The sequence below is a fragment of the Heloderma suspectum genome, chromosome 5 (genome assembly GCF_057233095.1).
Source record: "Heloderma suspectum isolate Gila_16-S chromosome 5, 16-S_ref, whole genome shotgun sequence".
NCBI classification, from domain to species: domain Eukaryota; kingdom Metazoa; phylum Chordata; class Lepidosauria; order Squamata; family Helodermatidae; genus Heloderma; species Heloderma suspectum.
In genome coordinates, this window is record NC_139462.1 from 181840446 (window position 1) to 181854880 (window position 14435).

At 39.6% G+C, this 14435-nt stretch overlaps 1 protein-coding gene across 1 annotated transcript in view; it reads right to left on the minus strand.

The window, feature by feature from the left end:
- DNAH11 (dynein axonemal heavy chain 11) overlaps positions 1-14435 on the minus strand; it is a 231691-nt gene that overhangs the window by 191353 nt on the left and 25903 nt on the right. Inside the window, exons 8-11 of the mRNA XM_084858589.1 lie at positions 13723-13890; positions 6439-6555; positions 2624-2761; positions 2408-2532 (exon numbers count right to left, since the gene is read on the minus strand). Coding sequence (XP_084714715.1) covers positions 2408-2532; positions 2624-2761; positions 6439-6555; positions 13723-13890 — 548 coding nt within the window. The remainder of the gene's footprint in view (positions 1-2407; positions 2533-2623; positions 2762-6438; positions 6556-13722; positions 13891-14435) is intronic.

Genomic DNA, 14435 nt, shown 5'->3' on the forward strand with positions numbered 1-14435 from the left:
CCTGAGAATGGAGATGGTTCCCTCCCAGCATCTGCCCCCTAATGTGGCCACCTTACTCTACCTAATGGTATAACTGATGATCCAGCCCCTACTTCCCTTCCCAACTGGCTTTTGGCTCACCTTTATTTATGCTTTTTTCCCTCTTAAAATAAAAACAAAAACAAAATATTGCTTCTGCCCCACTGCTTCATCTGAATCATTATGTCAAATCTTCTACTTCCCCTCTTCAGTCCTACTTAGCCATTGCTCTTCCTTGTGGCCATGTTAGTAATCTGGCTACCAATGTTTAAAATATGTATTGAAATGGGGCCATAGAGATGTGTAGTGTGGTAGCTCCATTTTCCTACCTCAGCTGGCTTTCCCTCTCTTTTCTTTTTTATGACCTTCCTGTAGGCTTGTCACCTTTTTTCTTCTAGGGGTCCTACACCTTTTAAAGCTACGTAACAGACCCAACAGTAAATGATGTAGCGGTAGCTGAATCTGCAGCATCTGCAATTGGCCCTCAGAATTTTTAGTCATGCAAAATAAGATACAGGAAGATGATTGAACTATCGGCTCTTTATTTGCACTGGGTGGAATTGCTCCTGCATTTTTCAGAGACACCTTAGGGAGCACCTCACCCCTTATATCCCTGCCCAATCACTGTGATTATCAGAGGTATCACTTCTGAGGGTGCAATATGTTCCAGAGGTTCGCCTCAGGAGCACGTGCAGTAGAGCATTTAGTGTTGCAGCATCTACCCTCTGGAATGCTTTACCACCTGCCACTAGACATGCCCCCACAGTTCTGATGTTTAGATGTATTCTTAAAGCGTATTTCTTCACCCAGATTTTCCCTGAAGAGAGCTATGGTTTGTAGCACACAATAGGGTGTTTTACCACTAATTTTGTATTGTGTTGTTTTATCATTATATTTTACTGTTGTTCTGATACCACTGCATTTTATATTCTTTGCTTTGATACCTCTGTGGAAAGCAGTAAACAAATTTGAGCAATAAATCAAATAAAAAAATAAATACGGAGAATATTTTTTTCCCTGGCAAAAGCTCAAATATTTCACAGTTATCACCTTCCCATCCCTCTCTGCTGTCTTACAGTCCCTCTCCTACCCACACCCCATTCTCTGGAAAGAGTATGCTGCTGTGGGGTGTAGAAGTTAAGTTTTTGACTTAAATAGGGAGCCTTAGGTTCAACTCCCCACTCTGTCACCATTAGGTGGCCTAACCTCATAGGTTATTGTGGGGGGTAGAGCGCTGGGACCATGTATGCCAGTCAGGGTCTTTGGGGAAAGCATAGGATAAAAATGTAAAAAATAAAAAGGTGACAGATTTGTCCAGACGCAGCCATCTGGAACATTATTATAGAAGATATAAAAGGCCATTGAACAAGCTCAGATATAAAATTTAGTTTCTCTTAACATGATTAAAATGCAGACATCTTCTACAGATATTTATTATCTTATGAATATCAGCAGGCACAAGCAACTTCAAACAGTAGCAAAAAGAGACGATAAAGTATACTTTTATAATTAAATTTTTTTTACTGCCCTTGTATCATGTTTCTAGCCATTTTGAATCTGTGCCTACACTTGACACAGCTCAAAAGAAAAGCCAAGATTTCCACCCTGGTGATGCAAAGCAAAGTCTCATTCATCTAGACTAGAGAGTAAGCACTTTGTAAAGGTTCACTGACAGTACATTCTTATATTCAGATACAAGTCCTATTAAGTTCAATAGGGCTTATTCTCACACTGCAATCCTACGTATGCTAAATTCGAAATAAGTTTCATTAAACTCAATGGAACTTACTTCTCAGAAAACATGCATAGCATTGCACTTTAAACAGCATATGAATTGCACCATTGATAGCCCATGAAGATTCACTGTGCTATAATTCAACTCCATTTTTTATTTAATTCATTCATTTTTGAGAATGATACACAAATTCTAGCAGAGAAACAAGAAAAGTGAACAAAACAAAAGGGAACAAAACAAAACAAGGAATTTCAGTGCAAATTCTAAGACAGAATCTTTGATTTTGTGTGTTTCATTTTTCATGAAATTTCTTGGAAACATATTCTAGAGAAATGCATGGAATAATGCCTTTGGTATTTTCCTCCTAATTTACCCCTTTCATTTGTACAAAATATACCCATATGGAGTAAGGCTGCAATCTTATACACACCTGAGAGTATGCCTCATTAAACTCAGTTGGACTTACTTTAGAGTAGATATGCATAAGATTGCACTGTAAATTTTTTCAGTCACCATATACATTCCAAAAAAACTATTTGATATGAGAAGACAATACTCTAAAACAATGGATGTCTTGAAGACTGAAAGAGACAACCAAGCTACAATCTTAATATTTGTCATGAACAATTCCCAGGCTCAAAGAGATATACTTACGGGTAGGAAACAAATGAGAATTTTGACCAGAATGACTGTAAACGGGCTTTAATTTCTTGGGACCATTTAAGGTTTCCTGAAGTAAATGGCATGTTTTTATTTATTATTTCATTTCCCTCTTCCACCTGTAATATTTAAAGAATACCTGAATTATTCTGAATAAAGAGATTATGAGAGAAGTGCAAATGGAACATTTTGTTCTTAGTTGTCACATACCTTTTTAATGTGCTCATTGTAGAAGTGTTTGCAATTACCCAGCTCTTCATTGAACATCTGCAGTAAAAGTTTGTAATTTGGACTAAAAATGTCTGCAATAAGAGGCTTCTCCAGAAAATATCCAAGAATGGCTAAAAGCTATATAAATAAAAAGACATATATCCCAATTACATGAGTCCAATTTTATTTCTTCCAACCTGAATACGGTGATACCAAAAATCTCAATTCAGATCAGAACATTTTTTCCCCAATGCAGAGTTCGTACAGTAACGTAAAACAACTCTGCAGGACTGAAATTTTAGTAGTAAACTCTACATGTCATAAAAGTAAAGCAGATTTCCAATTTAACTGCTTTCACCTGCTTGATCAGTAACTATAGCAGGTCAGAAAAAATAAGCATACATACCATAGGCAATATAAATCAGATACATTATGCAAGATAATTCCACACACACACATTTGGTTAATTGGTACAGATCACAGAATTCTGTTTATCTTCCTGGAAAACTTAAATTACTTTGGCACCATTTTATAAATATGCAGAATAGACACAGCACTAAATCAATGGCCAGAATAACAAGACACACAATTTAGAACAGGCAAAAAATTAAACTTCACAAAATGGGGGATCTGGATATAAAATGCCTGACTTAAGCTAAGAACAAGCTTTGAATTGGCATACTCCCCCTTGCTCCTCTTCCCCTTGTACACCTACTTTGGTACTTCAGTTCTGGTTCCTTTAAACCACAGTTCCCTGTTACATTCCAAACAGGGAACTGTGATTTAATGCTGGTTGAATCCTGATAAGTAAAACAACATTAAACCACAGTTCCCTATTTTGCATGCACCAGGAAGTGTGGCTTAAAAGGACCAGGATCAAAGCACCAAAGCTGGCACAAGTGGGAAGAAGGAGCATATGGGCTCAATGCAGGTTCCCAGTTGAATAAACTATGGGCAGTATCCAATGGTGTCATTCCGCAAACTCTTTCTGCATAAGAGGGTTGCCCATTATTTTCGCACAACCAGTTATGCAACAACTAAAGTTACATTTGCGCAAGCATGGTTGTGCAAGCAGTTGTGCATTATGCAAGCCGTTGGGCAACCCATTACGCATAACTCTTGTGCAATATGTTGTGCAACTGGTTGCACAACACGTTGCACAGGACTTATGCACGAAGGATTGCACAAGGATTATGCTCAAGTGCTTGCACAACCATAACTTTAGCTGGATTCTTATCTTGCGCATAGTTTTAGAACCTAGTTTCTGCTAGCACAACATCATTTGCGCTAATGGAATGACACAGTTGGATAGTGCCATATGTTATTACCAGTCCAATGTGAATATTAACTATTTGCAGTGTAGCTCTAATTAACAAATAATTTTTTTTACATTTTCAGCCATTTACCCTGAAGATTTAGAAATAAATAAGATTAAAAAATACTTCTTCAGAGTGGAACATAAGGAGCCAAGGGGGAAAAGTAAGATATATTATGAGTAAAGCTTTCCTTTCATATGCTGTATTTAAGTATAAGCAATAGATCTATACTCTGACTATTCCATAGCAAATTTTTAGCTTAGGGCTAACATTAAAAATGTTGTTTGCAAATCCTGTCTTTTCATAGTAGTATACTAAATAAACATTGTGCCTGCTTGCTTTTAAAAATTTTCACATATAAAATCAATACCAGAAAAGGTTACTTTAATTCTGAATAATATAAAGTAGCTGTCAGTGTATGATGACCAAATTATGCAAAATGCCAAGCACTAAACAGGAGCTTCTAAATTATCTAAGTTCTCTCTCAACTCATGAGACTTGAATGTATTATTGTGGATGCATTGCCAAAGAGTACACTGAAGAATACGATAAATATTTCTGCAAGCCCAAGGAAGGTTTGAATGTGGGTTTCTCAAATAGTAGTCTTTCCCTTCCCCTGCCACTTGCATGGGTAAACCTATGTGAAACCAAGAGAAAAATAAAAGCAATTTGTACTGTTCTATGGGGGTTTGCTGTTCAAAAGTTTAAAAATTCTCACTGAGCTTGTGCAAAATCCTGGGTTCACCTAAAATTTAGGTCCTAAAGTAACTCTTTGAATACCAGCCAAAGTTAAAAATGTCCACAGCTATGAACAAACCAACCATTCATGGGTCTAACTGCATACAAAGATCGCATGCGCTAACAGAGAAATACTATGGGGGCATGGAGGGAGAATCCATGGTGGAGGAACCATCTGTGACAGCCAGTGCAAAAAGTTGAGGAGTGTTTCCCCCTTTTTAAAAATTACTTCTTTCACACTGTTTTGTCTTTTGTTAAAAACATTCCTTCCCACTGGTTCCAATGGAAAGGAAAATCATACCTCCTTCAAGGCTGGCAGTTTTTCTCCTCCACCACCATTCTGGGGGTATGTCTGGAAAACAAGGGATCCAAAGTCTCCCCTAGTCCACCTCTGACATGCCCCCACAATGCCTGCTTTTTGCTCTTACTGTACCAGAGCAGCCATGGTGCCAGAGCTTACCGCCACCTCTCAAGGGATGACCTCCGCAGCAGAACTCCCTCTCCACCTTCAGAGGGGGAGCTTCATATTATTCTATGGCCCCTGGGACTCCTTCCCAAGTACCATAGGACTGTACTTTAAACCTTTTTTCAAAATACTGTTATACATTCTTAATCAACAAAAACACATGTAAACACTGAAACAAACTGGAAATATTCAAGAGCAATGCTGTTATGTCACTTGCATTCATTTTAACAGGTCGTGGACAGGATAATTGTCTAGATCAGCCCTACCGTTAGGCAGGGTGAGGCAGCAGTGTCAGCTGGCAGAGGCTGGAGGATGCATGGGGGAAGCAGCAGTCCCCCTGCTGTTTTCAACTGTTGGGAAGACAGAGCTGTGTGTGCCCTGCAGCCTGCCCTGCATCCCATAAACTAGCTTGCTATCCCCCAGTATGGTGAAAGTTGCTGTCATGTTGCCAGTGTTGAATTAAGATTCAATAGCTAGTCCAGTTGGCTTCCATGTGTGAACTTGTGGGGGCAGGGGAGTGCCTATCTTGTCTTTCACCTCAGGCAGTAAAACATCTTTGACCAATTGTTGTAATACTGATGCCCTTTATAAGAAGTATGGGGCCGCGGTGGCTTAGTGGTTAAGACGCTGAACTGCAGACCGGAAGGTCGGCAGGACAGCCGTTCGAGACCCGAGTGCCGCGTGACGGAGTGAGCTCCCGTCTTCAGTCCCAGCTCCTGCCAACCTAGCAGTTCAAAAGCAAGAAATTGCAAGTAGATAAATAGGTACCGCCTCGGCGGGAAAGGTAACAGCGTTCCGTGCACCTCGGTGTTCAGTCATGCCGGCCACATGACCACGGAAGCGTCTTTGGACAGCACTGGCTCTTCGGCTTAGAAATGGAGATGAGCACCACCCCCTAGAGTCGGACACGACTGGTTGGGGACACCTTTACCTTTACCTTTTTATAGTAAGTAACTCCCAGGCTGTCTCCAAAATTACACCTAACACTGATAGGTAATATCCCACTCAGAGCTTTAATACGGTCTTCTTAGAACACAAAGATTATGATGGTACTTAATATGCAAGACGTGAGAGTAAAAAATCATTCTAAATTTATTTTTATTTTTCTCAGTGCCTCTGAAACACTCTTCTTACCCTCTTATACTTCTTACACATGCCTCTTATACTACTCTTACACCCTTTGGATACTAATATCTAATTGTACTGATTTTTATAGTTAGAATCATTAATTATGTTATTTGATAAATGGTGGTAATTCACTGAAGCAACATTTTAATGTGCTCTTCATAACTGACCTTGAATGCCGATTCTAAACCTGAACAATCAAGAAATCCCACACAAAAAATTGATCCAAGACGTCTTTCAAACTCCAGAATTTTGTGTTTGAAATCAACATAGTCTTCTTCAAATTCCTATGGAATACAAATTTATACCCAGTATATTTTTAAGGAAAATACTTATTTTAAACTTTCTTTAACATATTGGAAGATGCAGGCAATAAACATAATAAAACATGTAAGGGAATTATACTGAAATAAGTGAAATTGTTTTACTATTGATGTAAAGCCATTGGTTTAATGTCCTTGGAGTAAGCTATGGTATATACATTCCAGTTGGAGTCTGACTTGAGTTCAATGGGGCTTACTTCAAGAGAAGTGTAGGTAAGACAGCAGCCCTAATCAGTTTGGAGAAAGGAATGCCAAATAAAAGCAGAATAAAGTTGTTTATCATGTTCACTAAACAGTTTGCAGAGCTGAGAGTACCATCAGTACACCAAGCATGTATATGAAAAGCAGACACCCCAAACACTTACAAATACTTGTGCAACCTTGCTTTCTTCACATAAGGTCTGAATCATGTCCAGTGGGACTTTTAAGGTACTTAACTTCAGTTAGATTGTGTCTAATAGTATTCAGAGAAATAGCCTGAATTGGAGCCAACTAGCAATAGTCCTCACCTCTCTTTCCTAGATTGAGTTAGTTTTCTAACAAGTTTTAATAAACCTTACAGCTCTCTTACTTTTTGCTACTTTAGCGTGGTATATCCAAATATGTTAGTTTTTATGATGGAGTGAGCAATGGGTCAAACTCAAAGAAACCATTAGCTTAGCTTTGTTGATTATATATGCACTTTGCCAAATAAACAGTAACTTTAAAAAAACTTCTCAAAGTATTCTAAATAAGATATCTTTTTTTGTGTGCAAAGGATAAGTTTTTGATCGTAACAGTAATTTTTTGTACAATAATATTCTATATAAATGCCAATGAAATAATTATTGTTAAAAAGAGGGAAATACCATTTACTGAAGTATTTACCGAGGTTTTCAACTAAACAAGGCTGCAATTCTGCTCCCATTGAAATTCCATTTACTTTGGACAGTTTAACTTCATGCAGGATTACACCCAAGTGGGTGGAGCTCAAATCCATAGCTCAAATACATCAGAGCTGTCCTGACAATTTTATTGCTGTAGGGTAACTAGGTTATAGAATCATAGAATAGTAGGGTTGGAAGGGGCCTACAAGGCCATCGAGTCCAACCCCCTGCTCAATGCAGGAATCCAAGTCAAAGCATCCCTGACAGATGCCTGTCCAGCCTCGTCTTGAAGGCCTCCAGTGTGGGAGAGCCCCCCCCCCCCAGGTAATTGGTTCCATTGTCATATTGCTCTAATAGTCAGGAAGTTTTTCCTGATGTTCAGCCGGAATCTGGCTTCCTGTCACTTGAGCCCATTATTCCATGTCCTGCACTCTGGGATGATTGAGAAGAGATCCTGGCCTTCTTCTCTGTGACAACCTTTCAAATACTTGAAGAGAGCTATCATATCTCCCCTCAGTCTTCTCTTCTCAATAGCATAATGTTTGTTTTCACACTTGCCATCAGACTAAACTGTATAACAAGGTAGGAATACAACCAAGGAGTTTTTCAGAGATATTCCCTGTGCTGTTTTCTTTCTGAAGGTCATATTCTATGAGATAGCTGTAGCACCACATATGGGACAAGAGAGCCAGATAGTGGGTAGAGAAGGAAGCAGTTGGAAGGGGCAAGGAAGATGCTGGAGACAATATTTGGGACTGGAAAGGCAATCAATCATATTGGGAGCTACAAAAAAGATCAGCAAAGATGGGAAGTAGTACTGTTATGAATTCATCAAATAGCCTAGCTTAGAATATCTGTCAAACAGAAGATGTGTCACTTGTAAACTAACTCTATACATGACGGTTAAACATATTACAGCTGTGTTTTTGGTATATGGACACAATATCACACTCCTGTGTTTAAAATTAAACAACATGGAATGACAGCTCCTTCAATTCAAAGCCATAAACATAGATTACAAATGCTATTCTCCAAAGCACATATTGAGATAAAGTGTGGAGAAGGAGGAAGTTCTTTTTAACCGTTATCACTGGACGTATAAAAATGTAATGTTCATGAGGTGCAACTAGACTAAGTTAAGTAACCCTGAATATGCACTCTGAGTATGCATATATGAAGATCCAACTGCCTAGCTTTGATCCTGAGCCTACTGAAAGCTGGGACTAAATTGCCAATGAATTTGCTATTAAAAGAATAGATACTGCGTGACTATAAAACCATTATCAGTAAGGGTCAATCTACATATTTAAAAAATGCACATGGTCCTCTCCTAAAACAGTGCCACTTCAGAATGGAGGTGGAAGAAATTATATATTGGAATGCTTTCCTCTTGCCAAAAACCCATCTGTAGAAAGTTACCATGTCAGGGAAAGATGAGTTCTAACTTAGCTTTCTCCTTGATGTGTTAGTTTATGTTTAAAATAACACAGAGAGCTGTTGTTTTATTTTTAAATGTGCACAAGCATTCGGGTATACAATCCCATATCTGCATTCTGAAGTTGTACAGGACATCACACCATCTGCTTTTTCCGAATATACAGAATAGGACTTTGTCTTTTTAGACAGAATGTTGTTATTTGTTGACTAGAAGTTTGTTTCCTTGTGCTCAATAAGTGAATTCTATATTTTGTTTTTTTCTAAAACTCTGATGGAACAGAGTTTTGTGGTTCCCTCTGTTGTTGTTGTTCAGTCGTTAAGTCATGTCCGACTCTTCGTGACCCCATGGACCATAGCATGCCAGGCCTTCCTGTCCTCTGCTCTCTCCCGGAGAGTGCTCAAGTTCATATTTGTGGATCCCTAAAGAGTAACAAATTAAGTATGGCAGCTGCTTTTGTAGACTACAGGCCACTTCATTAGGTGCATGAAGTGTTATATGGTAAGTATGGTATGGCATCTAATTAAGGCTGGAATTATATGCACATTTACCTGGGAGTAAGCGCCATTGAATTCAATGAGGCTTACTTCTGAGTAGACATGCATAGGATTGCACTATAATCCTAGTCACAAACCTAGTGACAAAGTACTGTTATAACTCTATCTCCTATGAAACAGCAGCACAGAGCATGATATACTTCAAGCATCATATACTTGTATCCATACATTTACCAAGCTGGACAGCCTATGCAATAGTCCCACATGTAAAACATTTTCCAGGAAACAGTTGAACATAATAATGAAGCTATTTTATATTGCCATAGGCTTAAGCTTGAAGCTTCTCTTATACTAGCTTTTCCGTTAGCAGCTATTGTTTGGTGAACCTTCCAGTTAACACTCCAAAACCCCAAAACAAACAGTTCCTGAAAATATGAATGAAAAAGTTGTAGTAACAACAAATAAAGCATTAACTAGTTAGGTCTTAGCTTTATCATTTCACTTCATCAGACAATACCTAAGCTGCATATAGAACTAAGGTAGCTATGGATAAAATAAGAGGGCTAACAGTTGTATAACATGCTTAAGCTGAAAAACCAACAGGTTCAAACAAGTACTGAATGTTATGAAATGCACCAGAAATGTTTCTGTGTTAGAGGTCAATCCTGAACAACTGAATAACATAAAACACTAATCTGTATTTGATGTTTTGCAAAGAACTATAAATTAATTTTATAAGTATTTTAATAAAATAATATTAATACATATTACCAAACTGAGTAAAATACACATAACATTTCAAATATTCATTAATAGAGGATACAGTGAAAATTCTGAACATAACATATAGATGATATAATGAGTTTATAATTGGTTGTTGTTGTTGTTTGTTGTTCAGTCGTTAAGTCATGTCCGACTCTTCGTGACCCCATGGACCATAGCACGCCAGGCCTTCCTGTCCTCCACTCTCTTCCGAAGTGTGCTCAAATTCATATTCATTGCATCAGTGATGCTATGTAGCCATCTCATCCTCTGCTGTCCCCTTCTCCTTTTGCCCTCAATCTTTCCCAGCATCAGGGTCTTTTCCAGGGAGTTTTCTTTTCGCATTAGGTGGCCAAAATATTTCAGCTTCAGCTTCAGTATCTGTCCATCCAATGAGCACTCAGGGTTGATTTCCTTTAGGATGGACTGATTTGACCTCCTTGCAGTCCAGGGGACTCGTAAGAGTCTTCTCCAGCACCACAGTTCGAACGCATCAATTCTTCGGCGCTGAGCCTTCCTTATAGTCCAGCTCTCACAGCCATACGTTACTACAGGGAAAACCATAGCTCTGATTATACGAATCTTTGTCGGCAAGGTGATGTCTCTGCTTCTTACTATGCTGTCTAGGTGTGCCATAGCTTTCCTCCCAAGGAGCAAGTGTCTTTTAATTTCATGGCTACAGTCACCGTCTGCGGTGATCTTGGAGCCCAAGAAAATAAAATCTGTCACTGCTTCCATTTCTTCCCCTTCTATATGCCAGGAAGTGATGGGGCCAGATGCCATGATCTTAGCTTTTTTAATGTTGAGTTTCAAACCAGCTTTTGCACTCTCCTCTTTCACCCTCAACAAGAGGCTCTTGAGATCCTCTTCGCTTTCTGCCATTAGGGTGGTATCGTCTGCGTATCTGAGGTTGTTGATAATTCTCCTGGCAATCTTAATTCCGACCTGTGATTCATCCAACCCGGCATTTCTCATGATGTACCCTACATATAAATTAAATAAGCAGGGTGACAATATGCAGCCTTGTTGTACTCCTTTCCCAATTTTGAACCAATCGGTTGTTCCATGTCCGCTTCTTACTGTTGCTTCTTGACCTTCGTACAGGTTTCTCAGGAGACAGGTAAGGTGTTCTGGTACTCCCATCTCTTTCAGAATTTGCCACAGTTTGTTGTGATCCACACAATCAAAGGCTTTAGCGTAGTCAATGAAGCAGGAATAGACATTTTTCTGGAAGTCTCTTGCTTTCTCCATGATCCAGTGAATGTTAGCGATTTGATCTCTAGTTCCTCTGCCTCTTCGAAACCCAGCTTGTACTTCCGGTAGTTCTCAGTTCATGTGCTGCTGTAGCCTAGCTTGTAGGATTTTTGAGCATCACCTTGCTGGCATGTGAAATGAGCGCAATTGTATGGTAGTTTGAACTCTCTTTGGCGTTGCCCTTCTTTGGAATTGGAATGTAAACTGACCTTTTCCAGTCTTGTGGCCACTGTTGAGTGTTCCAAATTTGTTGGTATATTGAGTGCAGCACTTTAACAGCATCATCTTTTAGGATTTTAAATAGCTCAGCTGGAAGACTGTCATCTCCGCTAGCTTTGTTGTTAGTAATGCTTCCTAAGGCCTACTTGACTTCACTCTCTAGGATGTCCGGCTCAAGTTCAGTGACCGCACTATCATGGCTATCTGGGACATTAAGATCTTTCCTGTATAGTTCTTCTGTGTATTCTTTCCACCTCTTCTTAATCTCATCTGCTTCTGTTAGGCCCCTGCCTTCTTTGTCCTTTATCATGCCCGTCTTTGCACAAAACGTTCCCTTGAGATCTCCAGTTTTCTGGAAAAGATCTCTAGTCTTTCCCCTTCTATTGTTTTCCTCCATTTCTTTGCATTGTTCATTTAAGAAGGCCTTCTTGTCCCTCCTTGCTATTCTCTGGAGCTCTGCATTCAGTTGGATATATCTTCCCCTTTCTCCCTTGCTTTTCGCTTCCCTTCTTTCCTCAGCTACTTGTAAAGCCTCATCAGACAGCCACTTGGCTTTCTTGCATTTCTTTTTCTTTGGGATGGACTGAGTTGCTGCCTCCTGAACAATGTTACAGACCTCCATCCATAGTTCCTCAGGCACTCTGTCTACCAGGTCTAATCCCTTAAATCGATTCCTCACCTCCACTGTATATTCATAAGGGATATGATTTAGGTCTTACCGGAATGGTTTAGTGGTTTTCCCGACGTTCTTCAATTTAAGCTGAAATTTTGCAAGAAGCAGCTCATGATCTGAGCCACAGTCAGCTCCAGATCTTGTTTTTACTGATTGTATAGAGTTTCTCCATCTTTGGCTGCAAAGTACATAATCAATCTGATTTCGATATTGACCATCTGGTGATGTCCATGTGTAGAGTCACCTCTTGTGCTGTTGGAAAAGAGTGTTTGCTATGATCAGCGTGTGCTCTTGGCAAAACTCTATTAGCCTTTGTCCTGCTTCATTTTGTACACCAAGGCCATGCTTGCCTGTTATCCCGGTGATTTCTTGGCTTCCTGCTTTAGCATTCCAATCCCCTATGATGAAGAGGACATCTTTTTTTGGTGTTAGTTCTAGAAGGTGTTGGAGGTCTTCATAGAACCAATCAACCTCAGCTTCTTCGGCCTCAGTGGTTGGGGCATAGACTTGAATTACTGTGATGTCGAATGGTTTGCCTTGAATTCGTACTGAGATCATTCTATCGTTTTTGAGATTGTACCCCAGTACTGCTTTCCCCACCCTTTTGTTGACTATGAGTGCTACTCCATTTCTTCTAAGGGATTCTTGACCTCAGTAGTAGATATAATGGTCACTTGAATTAAATTCGCCCATGCTTGTCCATTTTAGTTTGCTGATTCCCAAGATGTCGATGTTCAATCTTGCCATCTCATGTTTGACCAACTCCGGCTTACCTTGATTCATTGATCTTACATTCCAAGTTCCTAAACAATATTGTTCTTTACAGCATTGGGCTTTCTTTTCACCACCAGACACATCCACAGCTGAGTGTCCTTTCAACTTTGGCCCAGCTGCTTCACTCTTTGTGGCGCTACTTGGAAATTCCCTCTGCTCTTTGCCAGTAGTATATTGGACACCTTCCGACCTGAGGGGCTCATCTTCTGGCGTCCTATCTTTTAGCCTTGTGATACATTCCATGGGGTTTTCTTGGCAAGAATACTGGAGTGGGTTGCCATTTCCTTCTCCAGTGGACCACATTTTGTCAGAACTCTCCACCATGACCTGTCCATCTTGGGTGGCCCTGCACGGCATAGCTTATGGCTTCACTGAGTTACGCAAGCCGTACTGTATTGTAAATCCAACATACAAAATTGCCAAGAGGAGTTGCTGTCTAAAGAACACATTCTTAAGGAAGAAAGCCATATAGAGCGCTGGAGATTATTTTTTTAAAAAACAAAGAATCATCATCTTTAGATCAAGCTTTAAATTTATTAACTTTTCTTCATTACACCTCTCTCCCAGCCTCTATAGCTATACCTACTTGCAGTTCTTTCTTTTTTTAAGGATTAAAAAAACAAACACAAATATTCAAAATGGAATTATTACCACATTGTTGTAATCTAAGGGGTTATATGTCCGCTCTTTAAAAACGTTACACGACTCCATATATTCTTCATTCAACCTGCATATTTGGTCATTCAAAGTTTTCCCCTTGATTCCACCAAATTCCAATTTCTCCAGTTTTTCAAATTCAAGCGTGGTAACAAAAATATCCTAAAACAGTAAGATTACCATTAACTATTACTTCAATGAAATCTGATTAAAATATATCACTGAAAATGCCCTCCCACATAACATACAGACCACGGCATAGTATCCCCAATCCATCAGCCCCAATGGCACAGGTAGCAAAAACCCTGCTACTGCAGGGATCCTGCCAGGCAGAGGTTTGGATCCCATTATGCTCCTTACAAGAACCCTTTTGCAGTACAGCACACAAAGGAAAGAAGAAGATACACAGCACCCACATAGCTCCCCAAGCAGGAGGCCAGCAAAGAGCATACATAGGGCCAAACCATGGACTCTTCATTGGAAACTTTTTTTACCACCATGCCATGAGTGGAATTTCAGTGTGTGTGTGTGTGTGGGGGGTGGAATTTCAGGGGGAAAATTGGTGTGTGTGTGTGTGGGGGGAAGCTTAACTCTCCCCTCCTGGAGCACTGTGGTACCGATCTGAATTGGGACTGCTCACACTTACACAGGAATAAGTAAAACTATCATGCATAGCTACACTATGCATGATCAGGAGAACGTTTAGT